The 26,683-nt window shown below is 35.9% G+C and overlaps 1 protein-coding gene across 2 annotated transcripts in view; it reads left to right on the top strand.

Moving 5' to 3' along the window:
* The window catches only part of LOC114653469 (cadherin-12-like), a 348,240-nt gene that overhangs the window by 185,966 nt on the left and 135,591 nt on the right, over positions 1–26,683 (top strand). For both annotated transcript variants that reach the window (XM_051929400.1, XM_028803816.2), the window contains exons 3-4: positions 11,767–11,886; positions 22,317–22,484. In XM_051929400.1, coding sequence (XP_051785360.1) covers positions 11,767–11,886; positions 22,317–22,484 — 288 coding nt within the window. The remainder of the gene's footprint in view (positions 1–11,766; positions 11,887–22,316; positions 22,485–26,683) is intronic.

Below are 26,683 nucleotides of genomic sequence, written 5' to 3'. Positions count from 1 at the left end.
GTAGTGTTAGGAGCAAAAATAGCAGCTGAGATTATAAAGAATCAGGAGAAGAGACATATTCGAAAAACAAACAAGGTTAAGGTCAAAAATGCAGAAGAAATGCCAGGAGCCAAGGACCTGTACTACTGAGGGCCAGTACACAAAACTGAAAACAAAGTCAAAGAAGTCAGGGGTAACCTTTTTATCCCAGCACACTTGCAATGTCGCACACAGTATTGAGATGGCAGGTAAGCAAAACCTGTAAAAAAGCAAAATGGTGTCTGAAATATTACAAATTAATTTTAATAATCATAATTACAGAAGAAGGGTAGAAATTAATGTTCAATTTGATTTTCACAAACATAAAAACCCAAAATTAAAAAAGCAAGAGAAAACAAATTAAAACTTAAATCAGGAGGTATCACATAACACTCCCTGGCCTGTCTGTCTTGTGTTAGAATCCATGGGGGGCACCTAACTACATAACGCACCAACTCATCCAGAGAAACTACAGTTGCACTCTGAGAGCTTCCCATATTGTTGGGCTCATCACCTTCTCACAAATTATAACATCCCTGTACAGGAAACTCTTCAGCTGCTTACCTCTTCTTATCTTAACATTCCAAACTGCAAAGAGACGAACAATCATAGTGTGCATTTTGGAATTATTGTGCAGCAAGATGACTACTCAGAGAAGCAGAATTTTGTGTCAGTTTTCAGACTTGCTATCTTCAAAACGGCTGAACCTCTTCAGTCACACCCTCTCAAAGCCTTAACCATAACTACACATCTTACATATAAATGTCTACGCGTGGAAGTGTGTGTGTCTGTCAGCCCGGAAGTGAGACATGGAGTCAGGGTAAGGGCTCCACCTCCGAGGAAACAGAAAACTCACTTAGCTGCTAATAACAAAAGTGGGGCCAGCACATCAGCAAAACAAAACCTCAGAAGAAAGACAAGAATATGCCTTTTACTTTTCCTCCCGCTGCTAATACACAAGAGAGGTAAGCACGTCTGCAAAACGAAACCTCCGAAGAAAGACAAAGTCGCTTAGCTGATAACATCGGCAAAATGGTATTCCTTTTATTTTTTCTCTCACAGCTAATGCACAAGCGATGCAAGCACTTCAGCAAAATGAATCCTCCTAGGAGAGAGATGCCCAGGGTAGGTCCTTTCAATTACCAATTATCTCTACACTTCAATTTTTTTCTCTGACGATTTCAATAGTTTCTAGGACCCTGGCCTTTTTACAGCACGGGCTTACACAGTTAGTAAGGTATAAACAACTATGTATATTGAAACAAGTCACATAAACTCTTTCTTGAAAGTGAGTGGACTGGTCATGGTGCTTTTTGAAATTGCCTCATATGCCTCATAAAATTGTGTCTCAAGTCATTGTGAGTGTTAAGGATGAAGAAAACTGCCCCAATCAAAAACATAAACTACAGTTCTTGGATTAAGTCACTAAAGGAATACACATGACGACGTGTTTACTGTACATTGAAATTAAGGTTGATTCTGTTGTTTCAGTAGACATTTACTTATAAAAAACAATGGCAGGGGAATTTACCAGTGAATTATAGATGAGTGAGAAAAAAGAGAAATCCAATGAGAATGCAATAGAGTTTTAGTAAAAGAGTCATGATATTCTTCCAGTTCTGTAAGCTACAATATAAATATTATAAAATTAGATTTCTTTTTTACTAAATAATAACTGTTTGAAATACATTTGGCAAAAAAAAGACTCCAAAGCAGCATAAATTAGATCAGGTTCAACACAGACTCTGAATTAAAAAATTGTTAACTCCACCTTACATTCTTGCACTACTTAAAATGTTATGTTTTACTAAAGTTTACCAGAAAGAAAAAAGTTCAGCTATTTCTAATCAAATAAAAGTTATTTTTGGTAGTGCTCCTACTTTTTTTTAATTGAAAGCTTAGATATATTTTTTTTCTCATAATACAGTGTCAGGGATCTTGTACAGACACACAGGTATAAAGCAGAAATAGAACCATCCAGTATGCATCATGAAATTACATAGAAGCAAACATATCTACTAAAGTAGTAAAAGTGGTGCCATGTGCTGCTCATGCTGGAATAAAGTGTAGTTGTGGTGACTAAATAAATACCCCAGAGGGAAAAGGTTTACCCCAACCCAAATTTTCACTGACTTAAACCAAGATCCATACCTATGCCAAATCCCAAAAATGTCTCCCAGGGGTCTTTCATAATAAAGTGCAGGTGCAGTCATAGAGGGAAAAAAATTTAGCCCAGTGGTTGTAGTGGCAAAAAACTTTCCTCTATTCTCCAAGAAGTAATTCACAAGACCAGATAAAAATGCAGAATTGTTCTTTATATACACTGTGACAGATAGGGGCCTCCGTGACCCCTTGAACCCTCAGACTAGACGTCAGACACCAGGTAAAAGTCCAAATAATGATTTATTAATAATAATAATTGTGCACAAAGCACCCTCCTCTCCACAATACTCAATAATCAACAATACACAATAATCAATCCTCCACACTCCCAGACGCGTTGCCACCCTTCCACCCAGCTCAGCTCAACATCTGGGATTTCCCATAGTCCTTTTATAGTCCTGATCCGGAAGTGTTTCGTCCTCTCTGTCCACGTGACTAGGAACACTTCCGGGTCATATAAAAAACTCTTCTTCACCCCGGAGGCACGTCGTTTCTTCCTGTCATGTGATCTTGACGCACCTCCGGGTTATAGGGCACATAAGAGTCCGACAACCTCCCTACAGCGACTCCTGGAGGCCCCCATGGTATCCAGCAGGGCTGTGCATATAAACTACAGAGTCCATGATGCCCTGCTGGAATTCGGGGCACATTCATGCTGTCGGGAGAGCTCCTCCTGGCGGCCTGGGGGTGAGGGCCAGAGTAGAAAGCCGGCAATCCTTCACAACACATACAGTAGATATGTACAAATGTCTTAGTCCATGGAGTGAGCAATCATTAATACAATGTGGGGAACAACATTGGTCTTGGATGGCCAGTGTGGCTACATGTTTTTCTTTCAACCAATTGTTTTTTTATTATTTATTACTGATAAAGCACATATTACCCAAGTGGCATTTTTCTTCCCTTTCATTTTAGTTGTCTCTTTTGTTAATATTTCAAACCTATAATTGCTTATTTCAGTCTTAAACAGCTACATCCACCATTTTTAGTTGTTCATTAATAGCAATAAGATGCAAATGACAAGCAAACAAGCAGTTCTCCATGAATCTTGTTTCCATATACACCTGTGTGTGTTCATTGTGCACTTTTTGGTTTAATGAAATACTTAGAAGGAAACTGAAGACAAAAAAGTGAAGGACTGAAAATTACTCATTCTTTTAAGGCTTCAGATCATTTGGATGATATCTTTAGAGAGAGAGAGGTTAGAAGCAGGTACGGATAGTGCGTCACCACACCCACCACACGACGAACCACCTGAAAAGGAAAAGCAATCTACGATATAAGAATGGCATCACATTGCAGAGTTAAAACACTAAGAAGTTAAATGAAATTAAATAAGACCTGTTATTGGCAAAGGATTGCTTTCTAATTAAGCAATTGGGTTGGAATGAAAATCTGCAGCCACTATGACCCTCCAGGATCGATGTTGCACCTCCTGACATTGCCCATGATCTTCTCCTGTAGAAATAAGGAATCTGTGCAAAATTTGTCTAAGATAGGTTGAACAGTATTTGGGTACTGGACAACACACATTTAACTTTATATATTAGATATGGATACAAAATGCTAAAAAATAACATTAAAAGTATCTGTTTAATCAATGAGAGGGAACTGTATTAAAGTGATGTGCTGTTTAGCTCTGAGACCTTAGAACTTCAGGAACCTAAGTTCAACTTCTGGCCAAATTACTGAGGAGTTTGTGTGGAGTTTGCATTTTCATTTGTGCAATGTGATTTTTTTCCTTCTTTTCCTCCTACAGAGTATTTTATTAAATGATTCCTATTTGGCCTGAAATAAGTGTGATCATGTGCATTTTGATGAATTAATATTGTATCCATGCTTGTTTTCTGCTGCATAAATCATTGTGGCTAGGCTACAATCCACCTCTTTGTGACCCTATAATGGAAAAAGACGGTCCAGAAAAAAGCTTTATCAAACCATGAAGAAATAAGGTGACATAAAATAAACCTTGAAAAGAGCGTTTCTTCCTTTCTGGCTCCTTAATTCCTTAATTGACTAACAGGCAAGTTTGCCCAACTTGCCTCTCTAAAAGTGTCTGATTCTTTTACCTTTTCACCATGGACCCTTCGTCACTAATCTCTTTCCAAAATACAGATTCAGCATACTCTGGCAGGGAATTGCCATTTAAACCATACTACAGGCAAATCATTGATCATTCCTTGATTTACCTTCAAAGTCAGTATTTGTCTTACCAAGACCTCAAAAAAGCATTTTCTGTCTGCACCAGATAGCCACAGAATGTATTCCTGGTTAATGTCACTTGTTAGTAAATGGTGGAGTCCCAATAATTTTCCTTAAGATGCTGCTTAGAATGCAACATTTAATTCTGGGGCACACTTAAATTCATTCTTGTTTGTCAAGGTGCTAAAGAGTGGTAACATATTGCATGTAGTTACTAGTCAAAATCTTTAGAAAATAAGGTCTGTGGCAAATAACAGTCTTCATTCTCAAACTTAACAACTATAACTGTACAGCATTATAATTAATCTACAGAACATTGTTGGTGAAGATAGTGGGCTCATTCAGCTGGTACCCATGACTAACATTTCCCATACTTTTTATTGTAATCCTCTGTCCTCTCCTCTCAGCTTAACTTGTGACTCCAATTTTAATTAGTCTCTGGAGATGTGGCATATTTATAACCTTTTTATTGCTTAGGAGGTTTAAATTATTATTTTCTTGTTCTGCCAATATGCTTTTTGGTTTTTGCAACAGACATGCCACTAAGTGGTGTATTCGTTACATTGTGAGTTTGCTGGGGACAGAGTCCCAGAAGTCATATTGTGTGACATCACCACACAGTGGTTTGTAGAACATTAGAACAATCTAGATGAGAACAGGCGAAAAGTGAAAAAAGAGATTAAGAATACAAGAAGCAAAAGGACAAAACCAAAAAACCAGGGTCTTTATAAAAGGAGGCAGAAATCAAAGCAAAACTGAAGATTAACAAAGAAATTACAACATTAGAACAATCTAGATTAGAGCAGACCATTCAGCCCAACTAAGCTCACCAGTCCTATCCATTTACAGTAATTCATCCAAAATAACATCAAGTTTAGTTTTGAGTCCCTAAAGTCCTACTGTCTACCACTTAGTGACTTATTTCATGTATCTATGGTTTTCTGTGTAAAGAAAAACTTCCTAATGTTTGTGCGAAATTTACTCTTAACAAGTTTCCAACTTTGCCCCCATGTTCTTGATGAACTAATTTTAAAGTAGCAGTCTCAATTCACTGTACTAATTCCTTTCATAATTTTAAACACTTCAATTATGTCTCCTCTTAATCCTCTTTTGATTAAACTGAAAAAGCCCAGCTCTTTTAGTCTTTCCTCATAACTCACCATCTACAGTCCTGGAATTAGCCAATTTACTCTTCTGGGACTTTTTCCAGCACTGCTATGCTCCTTTTGTAACCTGGAGACTAAAACTGCACACAGTACTCCAGAAAAGGCCTCACCAGTATATTATACAGCTTGAGCATAACCTCCTTGGACTTGTACTCTACACATCATGCTATATAACCTAACATTCTGTTAACTTCCTTAATGGTTTCTGAATACTGTCTGGCAGTTTCTAGTATTGAGTCCACTACAACTCCTAAATACTTCCCATAAGGAGTACTTTTCATTTTCAGAAACTCCCAATTTGTATTCAAAACAATTTTTTTACTTCCTGCATGTAATTTTTTTTACTTTCATTAAATTTCATCTGACAAGAATCTGCCCAAGCCTGTCTGACGTCCAAGTCCCATTGCAATGACAGATTATAGATTATCTGCCAATCCGCCTATTTTGGTGTCATGTGGAAACATAACTAGTTTGTTATTTATATTCCTATACAAATAATTTATGTATATTAAAAACAGCAGTGGCCTAGCACTGACCCTTGTACTACGGGTGCTGCTATTTTTATTATATAATATACTGTGTATAAACTGGCAACAGGTGTATATTCACAAAGGAGTTTGTGATATTTAAAAGAGAGCTAGGAAGTTATTTAGTATGCTTCTGGCTGTGAATATTAAGGATTCCTTTTTGACTTCAATTCAGGTTAGTGTTCTGGTTTTGGCATTAGTTTATTTTGAATTCTCAGTAAACAAGTTTAATTTAGTATTTTCAATTATGATGACTTAAAGGGGTGTCTCTTCAAGTGAAAACCTCTTAACTACTTCCAGTGTCAGTATTGTGTCCTGGTAGCCTTAAAGCTATCATCCTAGAACCTTTACTAGTGGCCCCAAGAGTTCTTACCGTCCTGAGCCCCAACTCATCCATAAAATGCTAGTCAACTCTCACATATCTGTCCATAATGATTAATACCAGAGGAAAAGACCTAGCACACAGGATCCCCTGTATAAATATTTCTGTGATGCTTCCCATAGACACACATCCTGCTACTCCAACAGTATTCCTATTGAAGAATATGAAAAAGGGTGTGTTCTTGCCCTCCTGCAAGTAGTTGGACAAAAGCTGTATAAAGTTCTAGTCCATAACTGATTTAGATATAGGGGTAAGCAGTACATTAGGTAAGAGAATCTGGGTTTTCTATTAAATAAAATAAACAATGTATTTTAATTAATTTCTGCTGATCATGGTACCAGAGTGGGGTAACATGGGTTTTGGTTGGCCAATTATGTAATAATTTTACTGTTCTCTGTACGTATGATCATACTACTACCACTATCATTTCCCAATCAGTATGGCCACATGAATTATTGCCATAACTTTTCTTCTCACACTCAGGAACTTATAAAGCCCCTGTCTGTGGGGCCCTCTGTTACCTACATTTCCAACGTAGCAACCCTATACAATGTGTAAATTAGTATTATTATTGTTTGCTAATTGTAGCAAATACCATGCAATAAGTAAAAAAAAAAAAATCCCAAAGGAAAAATAACTTTTTTGTTTTTACAGTTTATTAGCAGAAAATGTCAAAGCATGAATGAATTTTTCAGTGCAAAATCTGCTAATGGCTCACTTGAATTGTCAAAGTCAATCGAGTCTTCGAGTAGCTTTCTGTTTCTGATGTGTACTGCAGGCGTAGTGGTGTTCACATTACAGTTCAGATTTATCTTCTCAAGTTTTTAGAACCAGTAGTTGAAATGGGGCAACTAACTTTTTTGTATGTTGATGCCTGTTGAAAGTTTGTGAATTGACACATTTTTCCCAGTTTCTTCCAAATTACAATAGAATCCATTAAAGGCAAATTTCATTTTTAAGCGTGGTTATATTGCTTCCAGATAGGCAGACATGAAATTGGTTATGGCTTACATACCAGGAACTAAATCTATACATTCAATATGAGAAAAGACAGCAAATCTGCAGTTTGGAGAGTCAACTTGTCTCAAGTCTTCTCTCACTAACAACACCAGATTCATTTAATCAATTTGTTTTAAAACAGCTTGAATGTAATCTGACCCCACTTTTTAAAATACCTCAAACCTGAATTTCAGCTATAAATTGAGCATACTGTAAATAGGCAGTAAGTTTTCAGCATGACAGAAAGCAATATTTTGTCATTGTCTGGCAATCTATCCCTTTAAGGTTTGCACTTTTTTGTACCATTTGGCACGTTAATATAAGAACAGTGTTAAGATAAACTGACAAAAACAAAGCAGAAATGCCAAATACATTCTGGGCAGCAAGTACCAACTTTGAACAAGACACAGACCATCATACAATTTTGTGGCAGTAAGTGCATGATATTTGCTCTGGCGGTATAATATTTTTATCACGACACATTTTATATTATGCACTTAGGATGTACATTATGCTCACTTGTACATAAATTTGTCTCCCTGTTTCCACAGCATGTTCAAAAACTGACATTTGCCAAAGATATAATTAATTTATTCCCTGCTGTCAAGAGAACTGATTTATAAATAAATAGAGCAAGCATTTGGCAGCTTTTGTGTGACATATTGCTGCATTCTATTAGAATTGATTTAGATTTTAACCCACAAATAGCTACAAATTGTCCTTTGGAGACTTTTTTTTTTGTTTTGATTTATAACTGAATAGACACATTCAAGGTACCCCTTAAAAAAGTAGCAGAGGCAACACATACCATTGCATATATTTTTATACTTTCATCCATTTCTTGAGCCCATTTTTAGCTTAATGAGGTCAGAAAGAGCCAGAGCCAAACTGGAAAGCTTTGGTTGCAAAGGAGTTCCTAACCCCAAGTGGGATGGCACTTCATTGCAGGACATACCCAATCACAAAGGACCAATTTAGAGTGGCCAATCAGAAAGCCTGTGTGAGCATGAGGAAGTGTACTAACTCTGTGCAGACAGAAATTGGTCTGGGAGTTGAACCGCTAGTCAGCAGCATTAATCATTTCACCATCATGTATATACATTTTTTTTTAACTGAAAATGATTCAGCCCCTTCTTTTTATTTAAATCACACTTTCATATTTTTAGAAAAGTGTTATTTTTAAGAATTATAATTTCTAAATGTTTCAAGGATGATTAATCCTGGTTAAAGCTGTCATCCATATTAACTTTTCTTACTGAAGAACAAAAGATGAATGAAAAACGGTTTCATCATTTTACCTTGCATGTGTTTAAAATCAGTTCAATGTAATAAGATTATCTTGAATAAATGTATACCCGGGCACCAAAGACTTAGAAAAGGAATTGCATCATTATGGACGTGCCAAGTGTTGAATTGTCAACTTAAAAGAAGCCATCTGAATACTTTTCTTGCACTGCAGGCAATGCAGAAATCCAGTGTTTCTCTATGGCTCTTTTCATCCGCTTTTCATGAGGACAGATTGATTTTTGATGAAGTTAAGGCATGCATAGTTCTTCCTACACATTGTTTCTGGCAAGGTCAACACAACTGATGATGAGCAGCTGTGCAGTTTTCTGAGTCATAATTTTTTCATAAAATTGAGAAAAGGAACAATGGATATTCCTGAATATTTTAAGATTAATATATAATGAAACTGTGCAGAATCGAGTAACTCCATCACAGATAACCTTGTAAATTTCTGTGAATCAAAATGACTATTTAAAAAGAAACATGTATATGCTGAGCTTGTTAGGTTGCATGTTGTACATTGTATTTAGATTAACAATAAAATTTTGTTGTGCACTGAATTTTTTTTTAATTTATCAGGCAGGTTCTTCTTTTTATTTCTGTAACATTTGTTGCATGGCAAGAACAAGCCCTAGAGAGATGATCTGTCCTTCACATGCGCCCACACTCATTTTTTTCTAGTCATCTCTTAGTCTCCATTTGCTTATATTGAAAATGTTTAGCTATTTCAATTTTTCATCATACAGTATCTCATACTCTGTAATCAGAAAATTAGTCTTTACTGTATTTTAGCTACCACTATCTTGTCCATTTAGTAATATGTGATGAAAACTTCACACAGATACGACTTTGCTAATATTTTATACAGCTGTATACTAGCTAAAAAGATTACAATATGCAAGCTTTCGAGGCAACTCAGGCCCCTAAAAAGGTGTCATTTTTCTTGACTTCTCATTACATTCACAATGGCTAACACGGTACAACACCCTAGTACTAGAGCTGTATACTAAATACAGTCATATGCTGTTTTGCGGCCATCTGTGTTAAGGCCATTCGTACTTACAGCAAATGTTCCCTCTGATTTTTTTGTTTACTGATAAACAGGTCTAAATAATAAATGAGTTCTTACTTTCCCTTCTGACCATTTTGTTTCCATCCCACTATACTATATGAGCTTTCCCTCATGAAGTACCAATTGATTGCCACAAAGCACCAACATGATGTCATGAACACTGCAAAGCACCAGCATGTGAACAACAAAATGGATCCCCCATGAAGTATCCACAAAGCACTGAAATTTATCCCCTGTGGCGTTTCGAGAGCACAGCTGCATGGCACTTTCAAACTGCTGCACGGGAGGGGGATTGAGCAACATGAAAAGGTGAGCGGCAGTTCAAAAGTGCTCCGTGGCAACCTGAAAAAAGCAACCAAGACTTGAATATCAGTTTATTCTGACCAGCAGTTAAAGTACGTGTACCGGTGATGCGCATTAGGCCCATTAAGTCACACTTTGTGACCAATACACAGCCAAATGGATCCTTAATTGCCGCATGACTATATGATGTAAATGTGTCTTATACAGAAAGCATGGGCCCTCTACCACAGAGGTACTTGTTCTATGATTTGTAAATTATGTGGCACAATGGTTACTGCTCTCTGATTGGAGTTACCACTTTGTCAGATAAAGATGGTATTGCCTCAGGTTTAAAGTGAGATATGTTATATAACAGCTAGGTTTGGTAACCTGACTTATGTGTATTTTCATTTTATTGTTGTCTTTAATATTTTTGAGTTATTATTTGTCATGTATTTTTACTTACGTAAATATTATTTAGCAGAGCAGTTTTGTGTTAAGCGTGTTTGTCTTTTGGATATGTTCCTTGCATTCTGTGGTTGGCACAACAAAAGGCAGAAATGCTAAAGCTAAAAATGGAATCCCATGACGTAACGTCTGAGGGATCTGCCTCTGCCTTTGTCTACTGGTAAAGGAGATTTAATCTCAGAGAGTGTCATTGAGTGTTGTCAAGTGCAGTATTATTTGGCTTCTTATAATTTATTCAGTTAGACTTTACTAGTTTGATTTGGGTTATCTTTTTCGGCATTCTCTTTTTACCTTATTTTGCCTTTTTGACCATTTGCGTGCTCCTTTTGTTTATTGAAATAAATCTCTTCATTTATACAGATTCTGCATTGGACTTGCTGTCTCAAGCCAGAGGCTTTATGGTTTTCCTCTCACGTGATGGACATTTTTGCATAATCTGGAACATTTTAAAGTACAGGCGTGCCTTGGTTTGCAAGCATAATTCATTCCGGAAATGTGCTTATAATCCAAAGCACTCGTATATTAAAGCGAATTTCCCCATAGGAAATGATGAAAACTTGGATGATTCGTTCCACAACCCAAAAATATTTGTATAAAAATGATTAATACAAAATATAAAGTAAAAATACATAAAACAAATTAACCTGCACTTTACCTTTGAAAAAAATCACGGCTTGTGTGAGGGAGATGAGAGAGAGGAGAGGAAGAGAGTTATTGTGTAGGACGACTTTCACTATAACTAACAGAATCACTGCTATCTGTTGGCTCACTGGAATTCTTTTTCTTTTTTTTTTGTGACTTTAATAAGGAACCTATCCAATGACAGTTGCTTTTGCCTCCTTTTGAGGATTTTGCAGAAATGTGACATTGCATTGTCGTTAAACAGATTCATCGCTTGCACTGCTACAGCATTAATCAGATGGTGCTTTTCTACACAATTTTGCACTCTTTCCCACATTTCCATATCATATCATAACATTTTCACATAACATAAACAATATACTGTATTATAACACTACTTTTTACTGAAGTTTATAGTAAACTGTGTTTTATGATGGAATAAACCCTAGAGTAATACAAGTGACATTCGCATCATTAAATTAATATCACTCATTACCTAAGGCATACAATAATTATGTGCAGTAACTAGTACTGAATTCTTTGTTTATGAAATGTATGTTCTTTATTTTTTTCCCCAAGGTACCTATGTGATGCAGGTAACAGCCACAGATGCAGATGATCCAACATATGGCAACAGTGCCCGGGTTGTCTACAGTATTTTGCAAGGACAGCCTTATTTTTCAGTAGATCCTAAAACAGGTAATTCCTTCCTCACTTAAATTTAATATCAGAAACTGAGAATTAAAAAGCAAGTAGCAATTTGCCTAAAGCATGAATTTACACAAGTAAACTTTTACTGGGAGGTAGGATATTTGTTTAATATGCATGTTATGCTGAAAGGTGCAGTAATGTGCTACAGATTTAAAGATTCAACATCTGCTACTTTATTTATTAATATGGGTCATGTATGTCATTTACTTTTCATAACTTAAATAATCATTTTAAATTGAAATAAATCTTGAAATGACATGTTCATGCTTGAAAGTGGTTTAAGTAGGTTTGCACATATCAAATTAGGCAATGTTTTCATTTTTTTACATTTGATATCATACCACAACTTTAAACTGTTGTCTTATATGGGCATTTGTGTGTCTTTTAACCACAATATCTTTTACTTTTTACATGGAATGTATTTTTTCTTTTATATAGCACCTTTCTATACTTAACATCTGTTCAAAGGTATTTTATATGTTGGGATTAGTGTCGTGTGTGAAACTGTCTGCCAAGGACTAAAAACTGAAAAAGAAAAAACATCTCAGAGGGCTATATAAGGGAGAGGAAATGACATATGATGATATCTTAATCTACAAAGAAGGCTATTGTTGGAGTGCTATAAGCTCTTAGATATTCTGGGTACCAATAAAGAGGCAAAAGAAAGGGGCATCAGGGAAGGAAAATGACAAAAATGAGAGGAAGAGAGAAAACTGTACTCTGAATGGTAACGTTCAGTATTCCCCCAGGATGGCAGAGAGTCGACAGAGATGCCTGACATTTTCCTTAAGGCCATATAACATTTGACAACTTTTCCAGGGATTTTCAGTCATAGCTTTCATTTACATAATCTTAGCGAGTCAGGGGCAGTTGTCAGCATGCTCCCACAAAAAGTTGTGTAATGTCACATGCCTAACGAGACACTTCACTTCGTTCACGACTCGCTCGGACAATTCAAACAGGTTTCATTTTGTCTTAAGTCTCAGAGTTGAGCTGATGTGTGTATAAGCTGACAACTAATGAACACTCACCCGAAAGTAAAATGCGTATATTGAGGATATGAGTAACAAGAAACATGGGTGTTTACAAACTCAAAAACGAAAGAGAAGCTCATCTGCCTGCTGTCTCGTGTTTTATATACCTTGACAGAATGGGAAAAAGAAAAGAAAAAAAAAAGGCCTGCAGTTTTAGTTGAATTTCCGGTACCTGTTAACCCTTCATACAGCACTGGCTTCATCAGGCACTACATTTTTGGCGGCCACAGAAAGGTATGCATGCAGTCGTTAAATGTGACATGCCCAGCAATTTTCAGTCATGCAAGTTAACATGGTTCAGTGACAAGATTAGCAATTGCAGTTAGCAAGTCTGACATATCCATTGACTAGAAATCATGTATTGAGACGTCAGCTTTAGGCATGGAGAGAAGATAAGGTGGAAGGGCAATAACATTTAAAGGGCTGGCCAAAATGTGGCAGTAGAACAATTGGCTTTAAAGAGCAAGAGAAACACAAATACATCTGTGCTGGCTGTCATATTGCACTTCTGCACACTGTTTAGACGATCACGGATGACCAGGGTGTTGTATGCCTTATGTATGCTGAGTGCCCCAGAAGTGAATTCTTTAAGAACATTGTGAGGGAGAAGCCAGAAAGAATAATTTGAAAACCAGCACAATTCCTTTGTCCATCAAGTAGCAGATGTGTGGTCCCACTTGCCTTAAGTGAGATCCTGTTGTCTAAAGCAAAGAGTTCACATAGACCAGGACCTGGGACTTTTAGATGTGTTTTATCAGGCATTGGAGTAACCCACTAGTTGTGTTCATGTTCTGCTATAGATCCTCATGTTATATTAATATGTATCTTTAAATTTGCATAGTATGAGTAACGCGGGTATATGTAGCTTTCCAGTCTTGCTCCCACTACTATAGGAATAGGCAACATCTACCCATGACCTTGTTATTGAAAAAAGTGGGATCAGAAAGTGGATGAGTAGAGTAGAGTGAATTAACAATATACATAGAAATTATTCAGTATGCTTTTTTGCTAAAACAATAGTACTTCTATTTGAAAATGCTGGCCCTGTCATTCTATTTATAAGAACAAAAACGTGTTAGTTAAGAAGCCTTACGGTATCTTACATTATTTAACAGGTTCATGATAATTAAAAACAGTTTATTACTGCTACAGGTATTCCAGCAACTGAAGTGCTAATTAATACATTTAAGGTAATTAGCTGCACAATTGAGATAAATAAGAAACAAAACAAATGAAATAGGTCAGATAGAGGGCATTGTGGCAACACAGTTGTCTTGTACCGCTGTCTTCAGTGACATGAGTTTAAAGCCCAACCAATCTGTGTGAAGCGTGCGTGTTCCCCAAGGTCCATAACAATCTATCTTCTCTAGCTCTTCCAGATTTATTGCAAAGTTCAAAGACATTCATGTTAGGTCAATTGCTAACTCAAAATTATCTGCGTTTAAGTGTGTGTGTATTAAAATGGTGTACTGTAATTAATTTTGTTTTAGTCCTTGATATGCTAAATACTCTTCATGCTGCATTTTTCAAAAGTTTGAAACATTGATTTTAATGTTTTAGTGGGCAATGCATAAGATAAAGAGTAAAATTGGAGTGATTAAATTTTGTCTTTCAAAAACTTATAAACAACTTTTGATCTTGTCAGTAGCAATGCACAAAATGAAAACTGAAATTTGATTAAATGAAAATATAGCACCAAACACAAAGAAATTCTATAAATATGAAACTAAATGAAGTTATTTCCATGGCATTCATTTTAATTTATTTTTAAATTTTCACTAAAATGTATGTATTTTACTCATTTATTTACAGTCAATTTATAATAAAGCATATGCCACAATTTAACTTTTATGATATATGCTAAAAAAAAAAATTAGATCCCAATAATAGAATGCCAAGATGCAAGTATGAAAATCTGCGGTGGGTTGGCACCCTGCCCAGGATTGGTTCCTGCCTTGTGCCCTGTGTTGGCTGGGATTGGCTCCAGCAGACCCCCGTGACCCTGTAGTTAGGCTTCAGCGGGTTGGAAAATGGATGGATGGATGGAAGTATGAAAATGTAACAAATCCCAACAGTTTAAAAGCAGGACACTAACAATTGGAAGCTTTATTTTTTATTCTCTATTTGACTTCTCTTTCTGTGTAGAAATAATTGCATGACAAGGACATTTTCACATTCAAAGACGACCAAATTATAACCATATGTTTGAAAAAAGGTGTTGTCGTGATGTGATTTTATTATGATGACTTGTCTGTCTTTATTTAAAGCTATTCATAGTGATCAGAGAAAAGGCATTTAGCAATGAATTTAAAGAAATTTAGTATAGCATGACTGAACTAGTGATTTGAACACATGTAACGGCGAGTGCTGACAATACAGTAATGTTAGCTGGACAGTTTTCAGCATCATTATCAATTTAAAGTACTAATTGCTCTGGCCAGTATCTACAGATTGTAAAGTAAGATTTCACATTAACCTGTAATCGACTAGCACCCGTTCGGGATTGGTTTCCAACTTGCACCCAACACTGCTAATAAAGTCACTGTCTCTGTGTAGCCCTGAACTGATTGGGTGGGATAGAAAAAGGATTGGAAGCTGGGTGGATGGATGAGTAGATGGATGGATATGTAAACCAATGGATTTTCAGTTAATGAAACAATAACTGTATATTGAAAAATATAATGAACAAAATGTAAGCACTTTGACCATAAATTGACAAAAGATGTAAAAATAAATAATACATACATAAATACATGCATTAATAAATTTATTTAATAAATAAATAATAAAATTAAACTACAGTGGGCTGGCGCCCTGCCCAGGGTTTGTTTCCTGCCTTGTGCCCTGTGTTGGATGGGATTGGCTCCAGCAGACTCCCATGACCCTGTAGTTAGGATATAGTGGGTTGGATAATGGATGGATAATAAAATTAAAAAATTGACAGTACACTTTGACAATAGATGGCCAGGTACAAATGTAACAGTTAAAATAAGAAAATAACAACTTTTTATAAAGTACTAGAAATAGTTAACCACTGTTACCTGTGGTTAGAATAAGATGTATTATCAAAACTAAATGTCTATACTATTACAATTACACTGAAGCACAGCCTTACTAAAAGACTGATACAGCTCCTGAAGCTTAGAGGGAAAATGTGCATGCTAGTTTTAATGTATCATAAAGATCTCCTTGTACTTTAATAATACATGGCTATTCTCATGCCATGGTAATCATCTCAGAATTCACAAAAACATTTTTAGGACAATACACAGAAGTACCACATGATCTGCCACACTTTACTTATAATTGGGTTAGTGCTTTGTAGACAAATAGAAGTTGTGGTAACACTATAGTTTAGGTGCTGCAAAAATGCATCCATTACTCATTTACTCTTATGTAACAAGACCTTCAAAAAGGTTTCTTTTGGTCTTCATCAGCAGAGGTTATTCATATATATGCAGTGTGATATATTGACCTGGTGGTAAAATTCATTGTTAATATGAAAGATTCACAGGTCTTCTACTAAATATCATTAGAAATGTGTCTCAGTTAAATCACCTTAGGCTTCACTTACAAAGTTAGTTTTCTTAGTAGGTCACACTGTAGAGATGAAAAACACTTTACTGATGCTTTGTAAGTGTTATAAAGATCCAAAGAAGTGTTTGTTAAGGTCTACTCGATAATAGTGAAAGAGTAACCGATATATTCTTGTAATATCTAAACTAAAATGTTACCGAAGTTGTATACCAAAACACACTAACGTTTAAAGGAATTTTACCAAAATGTCTCAGTATTAATCTGCCCATTTTCAATTCTATTCATTATGAGTTTGCAGGGAATCCAAGCCTATTCAACCAGCACTGAGTGTAATCATAAATGCAAACCACTTACCTACACTCAGTCCATGTAGTAAAATATTTCTATTACATAATGTACATATTTATCCACTGGGGTGTGTCTCTGCCAGACCTAGAGTTAAACAATTGGGCATTTACCCTTCGACCAATATGGAGCTGAATAAATCCTCCCACAAATCTACTGTCCTGGTTTCTTCTGAATCCAACATGGTTTTCCTAGACTCCAGTTATTTCTTTCCTTCACTTGCCTGAAATTAACATCACATTCCCTCTACTTTAAGTCTATTAGTTGAGAAACATCTTGGCACAAACCATCTTCCAGAATCCTGCCCTTTGTATTGCTGGCAAGTCAATCTCTTTTCAGCCATGGGCTGTTGAAGTTTCAAGACACTTGGTAACATTTAAGATGACTCCAGACTTACAATGTTCCGACTACTTAGGTCCAGGTTTTCTGTTCCTCCTTCTTTCTTCCTTTTCATTTTCCAAATCAGGTCAGTCCTTGAATTAAAAATCATTAAACTCTGCCCTCCCTTCTTACTCTCTTAGATAGATAGATAGAGATAGATAGATAGATAGATAGATAGATAGATAGATAGATAGAATGTTTCCTGTTTTGTATCTCCAACATTTAAGCCAATGGCATCCCTATATGCAAATATGCATAAGGCTTCTGTTATACTTCTACCCTTATTTTCAGACTGGCAGCATGATCTCTCTTCTTCTCCCCTCCATCTCATAGAAATATCTACTTAACAATATCTCTGCATCCTCCATATTCACCTATCACCGGTATAGTCAGTTTTAATGTGTACAAAACCTAAACTTCTCCCCTAATAAACTTTATACTGTGGATTTGGCTGCTGATCGTATATGTCACTTGTGTCCTTTAGACATATCTGCCATTTTTCTCCATATGTTTTGGTTTATTTCTTCTTCTGGACCTCTCTTCTCTTACTCTGACATCTATCCAGTACAGGCTATAACTGTCTACGTACCATCTCTCCAAAACTAATCTTAGCCTCTCGCTCAAAACCACCTCTTTCTTTAACCTTATCATACTTGGACTTCCGGCAGCACAGATCAATGGATAATGTGGCTCCAATACAGAGAAATAGCAAACTGCTGTGCATTTGGTTAGGAGCTGGTTGGCCGGCATCTGCATTATTCCACACATCTTAATCATTCATTCTTCCCTTTTCTGATTCTTCTTTCTCCTCTTTTCTCACTCTGTCTGTTGGGGTGTTCTCAGCAGTTTGCCCAGGCATAAGCAATTTTTAATCCTATAGAGATTCCTTCTGCATGGACGATTTTGGGAATGAGGGGTGGGGATGGGTACCTGGGTGATGAGCAAGTTGTTGTTGCCTACTATGTCTACAAGTTTTTGTTATTTTTCTATGATTGTTGTTTTTGTTTAATAAACTCAAAATAACAAAATAAAATGATCACGGAAAAAAGAAACCCCATTAATCTACAGATACTGGCCTCTAATGCTGTTAACATTTTTGTGACGTGGTCTGAATTATTTATAATGATCAGACTTCTGAAAATAGCCTGCAATATGCAAGATCTGTGGATATTCCCTGCAGCTTAACCGTTTTTTCTTAAAAGCATTTCTTTTATTTTAACATTAATTCTTTTTCAATTCTTCTGTTTTATAAACACTGTTCTAGTTTAGAAGTGTGAGGCTTAGGGCAGGAACCAACTTTGGCCAGGATGTCAGAATCATCATAGTGCACATTCACGCACATGAACACGCTCACTCACACAAAATAGTTTCCAATTAACTAGAAGTGCACATCTTAGAGTTGTTAGAAGAATGTGAAACAGCAGAGATGTTCCATACAGAATGACCAGACCATATTCTAACCCAGTATCATGGAGCTGTGAGATGTATTCTCTAATCATTTCACCAACTAGTACTACATACTGTATATATTTTTCTGCATCATTACCTCAAAAGAACAATGAACTCCTTTAGCTGAATTCCTTAAATCCAATTAGAGAAAACCAAAGCAAAAGTGTCATGGCTTCCATGTAATTTGGTTGAGACTTAGGCAAAGCCAGTGGTTTGGACATTTTGATTTACTTAATTTATTGATGCTCCTTATACTCACAAATGCATGATACAAATTGTTCTTTTTCTGTTTTAAACATAACAACAGTTTTAAGTAGTCTGCCAATCCTGATTCATCTAATTACTGAAAAAATAGATATATGCTGTAGGTTTGGTAAGACACTCAGTAATATACTTTGAGTTTAAAAGGCTTAAACTAATGAAACAACTTATTTGATTTAGAATTGCACATCTTCATTTGTCAATGGACAACCCATATTAATGGGTCAATGAAACACCACACACAATGTGATTTAAACACAGCACTCTGAAGTTTGTAAACAATTAGAACAATGTTTTTACATTTAATTTTTTTATTTGCTTGAGGACTCTCTGCCTCTTCAAAATGTAAGCGTTATGCCAAGTCACTTTTCTGAGTAGGGCTGTCCATCTGGCAGCTTATTTTCCACAAAATGTAAGGAGCACATGTATGGTTTCTTTCATGGCTTTTTTAAATAAAATGGCTAAAGTTTCCAGTCAGACACAACAGGCCTCATGTTTTGGTAATGGGTGAATACCAGAAGGTGCTCCACATTTACATTCTGATTGGTGTAACACCTTGTACTTGAATCGTTCCTGGTTCAAGATCTCTTTTTATTAAAAACAATATCTTGGCAACTGTAATGGAGAATGTAGTGGTGAAAGTTTCATATATTGTGATGGTTCAGAATTGCTCATCATTCCGAGAAGACAAGGTTGATAGAATATTATATTGCTATTGTTATATTCTTAGGGGCCTCAAATAACAGTGTAGTGGCCAAAGTGTTCAAAGAACAGGAGACATACAAAAGTCACAAATAAACAGAAAAGAAAGCAAACAAACAGAGGTTCAAATTACTCTCTGCCAGACAAGGTAGCTCTCCCACTTTCCTACCATCTAATACATTATAAAGTTACTTTTTTATGTGTCTGATTTCTCTGTTTTTTAACCTCTAGCCTCTCTTCTGCCTGCCATTTGAATGTTTGCCCTTCTCACCTTCCAGTTTAATGAGCCTTTTCCTTGAAGAGGCATTAAACTCCATCCTATTGTAATCTTCAGTCATGTCCCAGAATCATTTCGATGTTCAGGGTCATCCCTATATTTGCACCAGAGCTAGAACTTTCTCTACAGGCTGCAGTGAAACTCTGTTCTGCAGAGGTTTAAAGAGCCTCACAGCTGTCTGCACTATTGAAGGGCAATAGATTCCCAATAATGACATTCCAGGGTGAAGAAGTTGTGGTCAGGCGGTGGAAGGACAGACTGCAAACAGTCAAAATGTTGGGACACCAACCGGGTCATCCATTTTAATCGTCGCGAGACGAGACAAGCAAAAATAAAGAATTAACGAAAAACAGTGCCAATGTGTTATCCCCGAACAGGGGTTTCCTCCTCCTAAAGGGCTTTTCAGAATCACATGCTCCGCTCTGCAGCTCGTTCCGGTCTTCCAGCAAAAGACACCTTTTTCTTGGTCGGCGTTTCTTTTGTAGCGCAACTTCTGGAAGGGGCGGGGTTAAGTGCTCTTACTGGGCAGCTTCTCGGAGCTGTGAGGGAAGAAGAACAACAGGACAAAGTCAGCAGTAGCCATTTTTTTTCTACATTAGAGACTGTATTTGTTCTTTGAGAGAAGTATATTTGTAAATAGTTTAAGGGTTTTTCTGGAACTATGGGTTTCCAGAGACAGATAATTGACCCAGGAATCTGCCAAGCTTCTCTGCTATTACTGTAATACTAATACTACTGTATATTACTAAAGGATCTTAGTGCCTCCTGCATTTAGTTAACCTACTCTTTTTACAGTAAATGCAATGAAATAGTAATTGTTTATACTGACTGGACCTAAAACAGCCAAATGTGAATATTATGATGACAGAAATAAATGTTTCCACAATGATGTAAGGCAGTGTACACAGACAGTTTCAGGATCCTACAAATGAAGCACTTGTGTTTTAAATTAACTTATACCACAAATTTTGAATATATGGTAAACAAAATATAAATCCCATAAAATAATTTAACAGGGCATTGTCATGTAAATAAATATTTGTCATCTTCTTGAAAAAAAACAGGTGTTTAGAAGACCTTTCGGTGAGCGATGGTACATATCCAGGGGAGCCTGCTGTTCAGGACTCCATCCCTAATAAAAATGCACACAGGTTGATTACTTCAAGGTGAAACTTCCTTTTTTTAATTAGAACAAAAAGGTACCTAGTTCATTCAAAATGTTGAAAATAAAATCACTAATACAATTCAAGCATAAGCATAAATAAACATCCATCAGTTTTCTAACTTTTTTATCCAGTTCATGATTATGGTAAACCAGTACCTCTGTTTTCAGAATGGTGCACAAGGCAGAAACCAATCCGGAAATGGACATTTATATATAAATTATTTCTTTTTTTGTTTTTAAAATCATATAAGAAATTCATGTCAGGGATCAATAATATATCTCAAAGGCAGTCATTTTGTCCTTAGTCCTTTTTAGAAGGAGCAATTTTAATTGGCTGAAAAAGGTACAAACTGGCCTATCCAAATTAAGTGCAGGTGTTTAAGAGCCACGAGGGTGAAGCATAAAATTGCCTTCCCCCTTAATTATTATTTAACCACTGAACAGTTAGAGAGCATAGAAAGCAGGTATAAGGTAAAACTTCTTTTAATAAATCATAGATGCCAGCTGCCAGTACAAGGATGGGAAATACCTTACATTCATGCACTGCAAGAAATAAATGAAACATAAAAGATTCTTTTTGGTATAAAAATGCTAAGATTTTAGTTTATGTCAGCAAGTTTTATTCAAAATTAAGCCTGTAGAATGGCGTACATGTAGTCTGGAATTTTGCTACATTCATCAAGGGAGACTTGATCACCAGCTGCTTGTCTGTGCAAATGACCTTAATGTTAAAACAATATTGAGGTCTCAGTTTTAATCATGAATTTAAACATTAACATGCAAAGCACATGCCCTATCTCTTTAACATGGCATATCCAAAAATTCGTAAAAGTAGTGGTACAATACATAGGGAACTGAATGAAATATAAATAATATTGAATGTCATAACAACCTTTTATATTTTAAAATCATCTTGAAACCCCAGCTTATCCATCTTACAATAGTTAGATAGGTGGTTATCTGAATGTGAAAAAAAAAATCAGCAAAGTTAATCTAAAGCTGGCCGCTGTTTTTGAAAGTCATCCTTTACTTTTGTCACTCCAGAGAACTTGGTTTCCCAGATTCACACTGATATTTCCTAACTTACAGTATTTGTATCTAAATTGTAAACTCTTTTGTCTGCACTATGTTTAAAAACAGACATTCAATCTGTGATGCTTGATTTTTCTCACAATGGGTTTCTCTCAATCTTATGATTAAAATCACTATGTATTGCATGCTACCTTGGGTGCAATAAATAGTAAAATTAATTTTATTATTGTTTTAGGAATTATAAGAACAGCATTGCCAAACATGGACAGGGAGGTGAAAGAGCAATATCAAGTCCTCATTCAAGCCAAGGATATGGGAGGACAACTGGGAGGTTTAGCGGGAACAACAACGATTAATATAACTCTCACAGATGTGAATGACAATCCTCCAAGATTTCCTAAGAGTAAGTGCAATAGTTATTTATTTTTCTATCTAGTCAGATGTATTTTTCAAGCTCATGTGATTGCTGCTATCAAAAGTATAGTATGATGATCAGCTTTGTGATTAAGCACAAATTAAGTTTCATAGCACTTTTTTCATTAGACTGCTACCTCAAAAATAAAAAGTAATATTAATAATATTATAATAATTGAATTATTATATATTATAATCATATGGGGGCACAGTAGTGCAGTGTATAGTGCTACTTTCTCATGGATCTAGAATCTTGGTTTTGAATCTCACACATGATTCTGTTTTTAGTAATCTCCAAATGGGAAGGTGGAGTTTGGAGGGCGTGCATCAGAGGATCAGGAATTTTGTAATCTTTTCATCTTTGATGTTTGCACATTACAGTATATACACGCAGATAAGATCTCCAGAGGAATAAGTCGGACTTGATTTTACCATATAATTTCTGGTATTTTATAATGTCGGTTGTATAAGTTGAATGTGGAAAACTCACGCTATTGGTCCAAGAGATTATGATATGCTAACGCACACCTAAGAGAGTAACCACAGAGCACACTGCCTTTTTGTTCTATGTATTATGCCTACGTGACCACATGGTAATACCCAAACTATTCTGAAGCAACGTTTGCACTGATTTGTGTTTTTTGTATCTCACACCCTCATACACCTTTATTGTAAGAGCATCCCTTATCTACGATGGAGCGTTCGATCAGAAAAAAATATGAAGCTGGTTTTAAATTAAACATTGTTGAAGTAGTGAAAGAATTGGTAACTGCGCTGCTGCAACAAAATTCAATGTGTCTGAGAAACTGATGCAAGATTGGAGGAGGCAAGAAGATGTCAAAAAAAAATTGTCGCATTTTTGAACGGCCGTATAAGTCGGGGTCCGATTTTATGAACAATTTTTCGGGTTTCAAGACTCGACTTATATATCAGTATATATAGTACTTATGTGGTGATCCCCTCATTGTTCTTTAAAATTAATAAAATATTGTCTACTCACAAACAGAAGTGTGCAAACAAAAAAGAAACATAAAAATGGAAATTTATTTTTTCACATATTTTAATGTAAAAACTATCAGAACATACAAAATAAAATGAAGAGAAAACTGAAAAAAATTAAAAAACCTCCTGCTTTCCAAATATAATTCAAAACAATATATTGACTTTTCAATTAACTGTTATAGCATGACTGATTTAATAATAAAATGTCATTACATTTTAAAATATTTATTAAAATTCAGCAGTAGGTGGTATTAATTTGTTTGTTTTGAATATTACGAATAATACATTTTATTTTACTATGAAAGATATCCTTACATTTTAAATTACCCTGATAAGCACTGAAGGTTTTTCTCTGGATGTCAATCAAAGTTTAATTTATGAATCATTATAATCAAAATTGTTCTAAAGGTCTTAAATCAATTACCACTTGTTCCTGTTTCAAAAATCATGTAGTTAAACATCTTTTTGTGGTTCACTCCAAGAGAAGCCTGGAAATATGCTTTGCTGGTATCTCCAAAACGTTTGGAAGGCTAAGCTTCTTTGTATTCAGTTTTTAACTATGCTTGTAAGAAAGACTGGGATTCGTTTTTGCATAATGACACAATCAGATAGTTTCCAAAGCTTTGTGTACAGCTTAAGCAGATTTTTTAATTAAGTTTTCTAGAACAGTAGGCTACTCATTGAAAGATTTAGCTCATTGCCCTTTGAAAGTGTTTGTTGGAGTTGATGTTAGAAACAGCTTCATTCCCAGTCATGTTTATCCAGAGGTTATAATTCTTGCCAATGATGGCTTTGAAGTCCCCTTGAAAGATGATCTTTTGTAGGGATGGCTGACTTCCTGTTGAGAAACTAGGTATTTCCAATTACAGCTCATCAGCAATCTTTAGATGTACGTTCACAGGAATTTTAAAAGGGGTTGATAGTGAGATTCCTTTTAAATGTGTTTTCTACAACCTATTTCGTTAAACAAAATCATGTTATTTTTCAATAGCACCTCTTCCTCCTGAATGAACATTAGCTGACATCTGGCTATTCCCAGTTTATACTTATTGTTTTTTATTTCATTCAGGTGTTCTCATGGATATAGTTAACCAATCAGGAGTTAAGAGCCAGGCTGTTTTGTGCACCTTTTCCTACAACAAATTTGAAGCACAACAACTCAATAATGAGAGACAGTTCTGAAAAGTCTCTATACTTCAGTTCCTTGCCTGTGATCCAGCTGATCTAAGTACATTTTTTTGTGCTTTGTCTTTCTTCATCCCTGTTGAGTTTTTTCTGTTAATTACATATTAGACTTCTGTTTGAAGAATGCTTAATGTATTTACATCATCCCTGAAAGCTAATCCACAAACAGCTCTTAGATTATTCTTGACAAAAGTGAGCAAAGATCTGTAGCCTGGGGGCTATGACAATTTAGAACCCTCCTTTGTTGCCATCTACCTGATGCTCATCAAAGCTTTGCAAACATTGCTTGTCATCCTATCTTTTGCCAGGTCCATTATCAACAGTATTACGATTGCCACTCCTTATTCAGGAAAAGATCCCAGTCATCCCATGGGAGAAGTACTTTCCGAGACTAAGGTCATAAAGCTTATGGAGCCGTTTCTGGACAAAGGCAGGACCGTAACAAGAGTTACGTACAGGAGCTTCCACCTTCAGCTAAAGGCATTTGCATACTGAAGTAGCATTGCACATGTACTTTGACAGCATGCCTGTGTTGATCAAACACAGGAAGCTCTGAAGTCTACTTTGACTTTACGCTGTAGGAAGATAAGTAAATAAATACAGGTAAATAATACTGGAGTATGAGGTTTTTGTAGGCTTCAGAGATTCTACTGTTAGTAACAATGATTACACTTTTTTTCTAAAAATGAATCATTCTACGAACAAACAAGCATTATTCTTGTTTTCGGAAATGCACTAGATTCTCTACCATATCCCAGTGATTTCTCAAGGAAGGGTAACCAGTACTGAAAAGAGTGCAAATACAGGATATAACTTGCGTAAACTGATCCTGGAGTAGTTTTTGAATTATATGCTGATGAGATCTTTTTATCTTAGCTACACAAAAATTATGATGAGAAGAGTGCAAATAGGGGACATAACTTACAAGCTGAACATAATTTACTTTTTAAATTATATTCTGACAATAAGATCTTTTTATCTTAGCTAGACAAAAACTATGATCAAAGGTGATTTTAACATTCTGATTCGTTGAAACAGACAACTTTAGAAAATGTTTTGAAACACCTGTTAAGCTTGGAGAGTTTTGCCAGATGATTGAAATTCCAACTCATTGTCAAAGCCATACATTGGATCTAATTATTTCCCATGGTGTTGACATTACATTTCAAGTATTTCTCAACTAAATAAAATTACTTTTCATTACTACTTAATTGTGTTGACCTTTTCTTGGTGTCACAATGCAATCTTAGATTAAATCAGGAAAACTGCAGTCTGGATTGAAGGTCAGCATGCAATTTGTGAATATTGTGAGAACTAAGATTTAATTCTGAAGAATAGTATGGATCTGGATCTATGTGTTTCAGAAAGACATCTTAGATGTATATTAGCCCCATTTAAAACAAAACTCACCTTTTGAGCTTATTGAGGCCACTTGCACTGCTAAATTAGAATTTTTAAAAAAGTGACTGACTCTTGAAGCCCTTTGTACCACTGCTATATTCCTAAGCTGGTATATCTGCCCATGTGAAGTGACATTAAGAAAATTGGAGGACCTGGGGCCTTATGCATAACGGCATGCGTAGAATTCACACTATAACATGGCGTTACAAAAAGCGGAAATATTCGTACGCACAAAAAAATCCAGATGCATAAATCTGTGCAAACGCCAACTTCCACGTTCTTCCGCTACATAAATCCCGGTCAGCGTGAAAAGTAACGCACATGCATGCACCTGCCACCACTCCCCAACTCCTCCCAGAATTATGCCTCTTTGAATATGCAAATCAATATAAATAGCCCTTAAGCTCAGTGTTCTGTGAAAAAGCAATGGCAAAAGCACAGGGGGAAGTAGAAGAATTTCAGCGAATACCATGTGGAGGCAAGGAAAAACTTACTATTTGTTGGTTTAAACAGTGATATGATCAACAAAAGGAAGCTGATCGAGTGACAGAGTGTCAGAGAAACTCGAAAGCTCAAGTTCACAAAGTCGCACAGTGCCCG

The sequence above is a fragment of the Erpetoichthys calabaricus genome, chromosome 6 (genome assembly GCF_900747795.2).
Source record: "Erpetoichthys calabaricus chromosome 6, fErpCal1.3, whole genome shotgun sequence".
NCBI lineage: Eukaryota > Metazoa > Chordata > Cladistia > Polypteriformes > Polypteridae > Erpetoichthys > Erpetoichthys calabaricus.
The sequence above is the reverse complement of the archived record's forward strand: the minus strand, read 5'-3'. Positions and strand labels throughout refer to the sequence as shown.